The sequence below is a fragment of the Strix uralensis genome, chromosome 12, assembly GCF_047716275.1.
Source record: "Strix uralensis isolate ZFMK-TIS-50842 chromosome 12, bStrUra1, whole genome shotgun sequence".
Taxonomy (NCBI): domain Eukaryota; kingdom Metazoa; phylum Chordata; class Aves; order Strigiformes; family Strigidae; genus Strix; species Strix uralensis.
Genome location: NC_133983.1, coordinates 23,508,563 through 23,515,343, shown reverse-complemented (window position 1 = coordinate 23,515,343; position 6,781 = coordinate 23,508,563). Strand labels below are relative to the sequence as shown.

At 50.6% G+C, this 6,781-nt stretch overlaps 2 protein-coding genes across 8 annotated transcripts in view; one reads left to right on the top strand and one right to left on the bottom strand.

Moving 5' to 3' along the window:
* Positions 1-2,542: 2,542 nt before the first annotated feature.
* Positions 2,543-6,187, bottom strand: TRAPPC2L (trafficking protein particle complex subunit 2L). Its single transcript, XM_074881266.1, has 5 exons — positions 6,069-6,187; positions 4,750-4,922; positions 3,679-3,766; positions 3,480-3,559; positions 2,543-2,729 (listed from the first exon to the last, which is right to left on the bottom strand). The coding sequence occupies exons 1-5, from the start codon at positions 6,099-6,101 to the stop codon at positions 2,684-2,686; spliced, it is 420 nt and encodes a 139-aa protein (XP_074737367.1). The 5' UTR covers positions 6,102-6,187; the 3' UTR covers positions 2,543-2,683.
* The window catches only part of GALNS (galactosamine (N-acetyl)-6-sulfatase), a 48,095-nt gene continuing 47,472 nt past the window's right edge, over positions 6,159-6,781 (top strand). For all 7 annotated transcript variants that reach the window (XR_012630508.1, XR_012630507.1, XM_074881236.1 and 4 more), the window contains exon 1: positions 6,159-6,293. Coding sequence is in view for 5 of the 7 variants with exons in the window: in XM_074881236.1 (XP_074737337.1) it covers positions 6,195-6,293 (99 nt within the window). In the remaining 2 variants the exon portion in view is untranslated. The remainder of the gene's footprint in view (positions 6,294-6,781) is intronic.

The window sequence follows — 6,781 nt, the reverse complement described above, 5'->3', positions numbered from 1 at the left end:
GCTCTAGACCTGACCTCTGGGGAGCTTTTTCTTCATCAGCCTTGTAGATTTCTGACCTTGCTCTCTGGGAAGAGGATGGAGACTAATGATGTGGTTTAGGTCTGGCTTTTGGCTCGCTGCTGTTGTACATCTAACAACCAGGGGAGGGGAAAAAGCATCCCTTGCTGTTTCTCTGGAAGCCTCTGTATCTCTGTGGCAGTTAAAACAAGACCTGGGTGTCACAAAACCCTTTTCCCCTCTTATTTTAGAAGTCAACCACCCCCTCTTCCCCTCTCCTTTTATGCCAAAGCTACAGGGATCAAAGGGCGCTGCCAACTCATCATTTTACTTTATTTCTAGCAGTAGCAGCATTACCAAGTCAGGTCTGTTGCAAATTTGTTCTGGTCTTCCTCTTTACTCCCATCACCATTCCTGCTCCAGATGCCTGTTTGGGGATGGTTTGAGCCCAGCTGAACTAGAGGGTCAGGACCAAAGTGCACCACAGGCACAGGGTATTGGGGAACAAACAGTGCCTGGCACTTCCCCTTCCTGCTGATCTTGTGTTTGTGAGTTCTAAACCCACTCGTTTTTAAAGGTAAAACTTTGTTAAAAGAGGCAGGCTGTGAACACCAGGACACTGTGTGAAGTTCTACACTGGAATTGGTTTTATTATGTAATTCTCACACTAATCTTTTGGGATCCTTGGTTTAGGATTCCTCTAACCCAGATGCAACAGATGCAACTGACTCCTAAAGCAGCTTTTCACAGCTCACAGGGCATTGCCAGGCTAAAAATCCCACTGATTATTTTTTTTTTCCCCCTTAAGATATCAAGATTTTTTTAAAGCTTGGGGCCTTAACTCTTTGTGTTGTGTTGATTTTTGCACTTTGCCCAGTGTGGACTGTGCTGCCGAGACTGGCCTTGATCTGAGCTACCCTTAGGCTTAGACTATAAAAGTAGCTTTTTCTAGGGATTTAAATCTTCTGTTTAGTTGCTTTGTAAATTCTTGAGACTTAATTTTTAACAAAAAGTACTTTGGGGTGTTTGAACTCTCTTGTGGAAGAGGAAATGCTGAGCTTCTGTCTCTGTGAATGAAAAGTGAAGATTTTTATATGAAAATGTTTTGGAATAGCAGTGTACAGCTGTGCCTTGTTTAGATGGTGGGAGAGGCTTGAACACTTTCATCTCCCATTATTTGACAGGTTGTTGTTAATTAAAATGTATTTAAGCTCTGTTTGAAAAGGTATTGTAAATGTCACTTATTTTTAAAATAAATGATCCTGCTGTGTGAACTTCATCTGCAGTGAGACCGTGCTGGCCGTGAGCTGACACTCTACGCTGACCTGGCTTTCTCCAGGCTTCTTGTATCCTTTGGAGCTGTGCAGCTTTTTTTTTTTTGTATTTTGAGCTATGTTTTCTGTATTTTTAACTGATTAGGTGCTTGAAGCACAGGCAGGAAAGACTTGGAGTAGAGGTGTGTGAAAAGCACAGAGTAGCTGCTCAGTGCGTTACCTCTGGACTCGCTGTAGCTGCACAGCCCTGCATAGTGCGAGTGTACTGAGCAGGGGATCAAGAAGCTGGGATGCTTTTCTAGTCCAGTTTGTATTTTTTCTATCTAAATACCTGCTATTGATTTGGTAGTCTTTAATTAGAACAGCAGGGAGCTGCAGCGGGAGGGGATGCTAATAGAGATTAGTTTGGGATGAGCCAGGCAGCTGTGCAATCCTCAGGTCTTAATCTCTTGGTGTGGATTTATTCCAGCTGCTCTACCTGTGCTCCCCAACCTGGGCTAGAAATAATTAAAAGTGCCTGGGCTGTCTGAACGAGGTGCAAAGGGATACCAGCAAGTCCTGTCAGATGTGAGTCACCCAAAGATCTGCCCCAGGAAGGCAAGATCAGTGCAGGGCTTGATCAGGTGGAGTGTGGAGACCAGCTGGTCTGTCTGCTGGAGCTTTTTCAAGTACAGAAGTACTGGCTGGGGTTGTAGAAAAACTCGGAGCCTTCAGCTGCCTTGCGGAGTTTTCCCTTTCCAAGAACTAAAGGAGTAAGTACGTACAGATCTGAGCGCTCCCAGCTAAGGAAAAGCAGGACAAGCAGCCTGAGCATGTTAGAATTAAGCACTTGCTTGTGATGTTCCTGTCAGAAGGAACAGTTGAGCAGTGGTGAAGGGGGCTGGCAAAGAGCAAAGGGGCTGCTGTGCTGCTCCTGCTTCAGAGGAACTGCTCTGCAGCACCACTACTTCTGAGGAGCAGTGTCACTCTGTGTCTCAGCTGACTGAAATCTAGGCTGACCCTAATAATCTCTTAGCTGTCTCTTGTGCAGCTGTGCTTGCTCTAATCACAAGCACAGCAGGAACTGCTGTTTTTACACAAAGCCCAATTTCTACAGAAACATCTGAGTTGCAGAGGCACAGCTGCACATATTTCTGTAGGGAACAAACCTTCTCTCTGACACAGCTGACCTTCCTGAAGGAAGGGCTGGCTCTCACATGTTACCTGAAGGCATAAAGCTGAGCAGCAACGTCTGTGCCATGCTCAGGTTTGCCAGAGTAGAAATGCATGCAGACCGTGCAGGTGTCAAGTTTATTTTACACAGAATAAATTTAAAATATTACACAGAACAAAGACAATATATACATCACTTTGGAGGCACGCTCCTGTACACGGGGAATGTTCTCAACAGGCGGATGAGGAGGGGCAGAGCTTTAGCACACCTGCATCATCATGGAGTTCACCATATTATCAAAAGCCCTAGAGAAGGAAATGAACACAGAATATTAAAGGAAGCAGCTAGTTCTGCCCAGCAGATCTCTCATAACAGAACCAATGGCTAACAATGCCTCTTACTGGTTACCGAGCTGGCTTTCCCTAAGCTGAATACATGGTTTTACTCTTCAACCAGAGCGTGTTCCACTGAGTAAATAACGACTTAATTAAGCTGAAGTAAGGACAGGTCTTATCTTGGCTGTAGAACTGCCTCAGCAAAGTGTAAAAGAAGTTGTTCTTGCCTAGGCAATAAAATCTCCCAACTTTATTAAAATTCCCTGCGAGATTACAGATTTATAGATGAGAAATGGGGGTAGAGGCCCTCACACGTGAGGAATGGCACAGGCTGAATGCCCATCTGTCCTTACCCAAGGGTAAGACCTGGGCAAGTGCAGTTGTTCTCTCTTAAACCTGCTCTGCTTACCCATAATTTTCATCTTTACCTATGAAAACAGGCAGTTTTTTCCTCCCCAAGACATTGATTTTCTTGAGTCAGTGTTTCTAATACCAGTTCTGAGCTGGGAGTGAGAGTTCAATGTAACTTCTCATGAGATTATTGCTTTTCTGCTCTGCAGTACCGGCTCAAAGACAACACAGCTGTTCTCCATTTGGGCAGCTGGAGCACGCACATCTGACCTGGTCAACCGCAGGGGTCATGCTTTTGGTCCTGGGACATCACAGGGACACTGTGAGTTCCAGAGAGATGACAAAGCTCAGTATGATCAACCCACTTACCTGGAATGGATACGGTCCCCAGGGTTATAAAAAGGGTTACACATTATGTCCGTATATGAATTATGCAGCTTTCGGAACATCTGAAAAGGGATTGTAGTTTAATTAATTTATTTTTTTTTTGCTGCTCAGCACTTTATGAATAAGTGGAAGTAGCAAAAACACTGATGTGGCAAGTTGTGCTCTGATTTCCTGCACTTACACTGCGGATCTCATTGTCTCGAAGTGCTGTGTTGGAGGAATCCACGACCATAACAAACTTCACTTTCGAGTTTGTCACGTAGCCGTATCTGTGCAGCTGTTAAGGCATGTGCTTCTGACACACCAGAGCCTGGCCAAACTAAAACAAGGCTGGAATACACTCAAAGAAACAAGCTGAGAGGAAACATGACGTTCCTGCTGCGCCCAGCACATACCTAGGACTAGATGAGGTAAGCAAGACACTGGATCCCCTTTTCTACCAGATTTTTGCCATCTTTGATAACTCCAGGCCAAGCTCATGCCTGTGCTGGCCAGTAAGGCATGCCTTGCAATTTCAGAAGCAGCCTCCCACTAGCTATTTTCATGAGGGTTTCTCTCTTCTTCAGACCATTTTAATGACACAGGCACCTTATTTATTCTTGATTGGGAAACCGCAATCAGAGACCTGGAGATCTTCTAAGTATCAGTCAGTGTGATGCCCTGAGACTTCAAAAATTAACAACCAGTTTATGAAAACCCAGAAATCAGGTCTGCTGCTAACTTCCATCTGTGGGATTCAGAGAAAAAGCCAAAGAAAGTTCCAAAGATCAAATTTGTGACTTAAAAACGCTGGGGAAGCTGTGGCTGTGAAGTACAGATTTTAGAGAAATCAGACCATACATGTGAGATTTAGGTACTTGACCAGAGGCACCTTCCTACTCCTGCTACTTTCACTGGCGTTATTAAAGAGTCTAAGCTTTGTTCTAGTCACAGTCAATTGTTTTAGCTAAGCAGGGAATAAAACACCTAGTTTATGAAAGGTGAAGTCTAAGCTGCACCAGGCACTCTCCTTCATGTAGGCTAAGGGTAAATTTTTCTACCACCTGGTTGGGCAACGAAGCAGCTGCTGAACTGACCAAGGCACCAAACCTGAACCTCTACATGACAAACCGGTCAGTGAACAAGTCTGTATATTTTCTGCTGATGTCTTTAACATGGCACCAAGTAGGGAGAGAGGTTTCCTATGTGGGGCCCCTCACAAGAAAGAGCCTATAAATACATAATGGCGTGGCAAAAGGCATTAGAAAGATACACCTTGTAGTCTTCAGTGGGGTAGAGGAGCCCCAGGTACAGTTCCCTCTGATCTACAAGAGCCTTGCCCATCGCAGAGATCTTTTCATCCACAACATCGAGGGAAGTGTGCACAGTGTAGTGGAACTTCAGCTCGTTTTCAGTTGGAACGCTCCGGATGTAGAGGGGATAGTTCTGAGGAGGAGAACAAATTACGCTAACTAGGACCAGCCACTCTGCTGTGCAAGTGATGGTTTTCACCCAAAGAATTGCTGCTGTCAGAAGGAAGCTATTTTAACCATTTTATGTTCACAGCACAGTCCCCTTTACACCTTGCAGCGCTTGTGGAGCAGATCTGCCTCCACACACCAGTGGCAGGAGAATCATCTGCACAGGCACTGCACAAGGTTCACGTCTCTCCACTGCCTGACCTGCCCCCTTGTCCCAGCAGAGCCTGCCCCCAGTTCCTCCTGAGGAAACCCCTCTCCTCTCCTGGCAGCAGGACACCGTAGGGCACCCTCATGCTGCCCCGGCTCCCCCTGCCCTGGTCTCAGGCTGCTCCTGCTCAGCCCACTTCAACCTCCAGTGTCTGCCCCACTTCCCTCAACCCTGTTCAGGCCCCACAACCTGAGACCCTGCCCCAGTCCACTCACCCCTACCCCACAGCCCCAGTCCTTCTCCCCTCCTCAGGCCCCACAGTGTGAGACCCAGACCTGCTCAGGCCCCACAACCTCACTGGCCCCACTGCCCTGCTCAGGGGCCCCAAACTGGGACCCTGCCCCATTCCCTTCAGCCCTACCCCACAACCTCACCCAGCCCCACAGCCCCAGTCCTCCTCAGGCCCCAAACTACAGCCCCAGTCCTGCTCCCCACTTCACTCCTGCTCAGGCCCCACAACCTCAGCCCCAGTCCTGCTCTTCTCACTCCTGCCCAGGGCTCACAGCTCCACCTGACCCCCTTGTCCCTCTCGGGCCCCACAACCTGAGGCCCAGCCCTGCTTCACTCACCCCTCCTCAGGCCCCATGACCCCACCTGGCCCCACTACTCCACTTAGGCCCTACAACCCCCCCTGGCCCCACAACCTGAGTCCCGGCCCCACTCCCTTCACCCCTGTTCAGGCCTCACAGCCCCACTTGACCCCCTCCCCCATCCCTCTGAGGCCCCACAACCTGAGTCGCAGCCCCACTCCCCTCACCCCTCCTTAGGCCCCACAGCTCCACCTGGACCCACTCAGACCCCACAACTTGAGGCCCAGCCCCGCTCCCCTCACCCCTCCTCAGGCCCCACAGCTCCACCTGGGCCCACTCAGACCCCACAGCCCGAGGCCCAGCCCCGCCCCACCTCCTTGGCGATCACGGCGATGCACACCGCCATCTTGCCCCCGCCGCCCCGCCCACGCGTCACGTGAGGCGAGGGGGCGGGCGGCGCTCACGTGACGCGCGGCGGGCGCGCGGGCCGGCGGTTGCCATGGCGAGGGCGGTGCTGGTGCCCCTCTGCCTGTGCTGGGCCCTGGGCCCCGCCGCGGCCTCCGCGCCCCCCAACCTCCTCCTCCTCCTCATGGACGACGTGAGTGGGGCCGGGGAGGGGGTTCCGGGGGTGGGACACTTGTCACGGGGGGGCAGGGCCCGTGTCACTGGGAGGAAGTCACTTTGGGAGGAGGGGGGGTGACACTGAGGGGGGCCTGTTTGTCACCAAGAAGGGAGCTGGCTACCGGTCCCCAGAGGGGGACTTGGGTTCATGGGAAGGGCTTGGTGTGGCTGAGGGAAATTGGGTCCTTGGCTCCATGGGGTGTGACAGGGTGTGAGCTGGGGGACAGGCTTGTCATCGGAGTGAGAGCAGGGCCCTGGTGCTGAGGGCTGGTGGAGAGGCTGCTGCGGTGGCCCACTCTCGCCCAGGCCCTGGCGCTGGGTGCTCAGCAGGGTACGGTTTGAACGCCGGTGCCTTGCGAGTAGGGCCTCTGGCAAAAACGTTCTGCTGATGTCTGGGATGTTTGCTCATGGTGTGTGCGTGGCACGTCAGAGGTGCTGTGGTGGTGGTCCCCGAGCTTGTGGGAG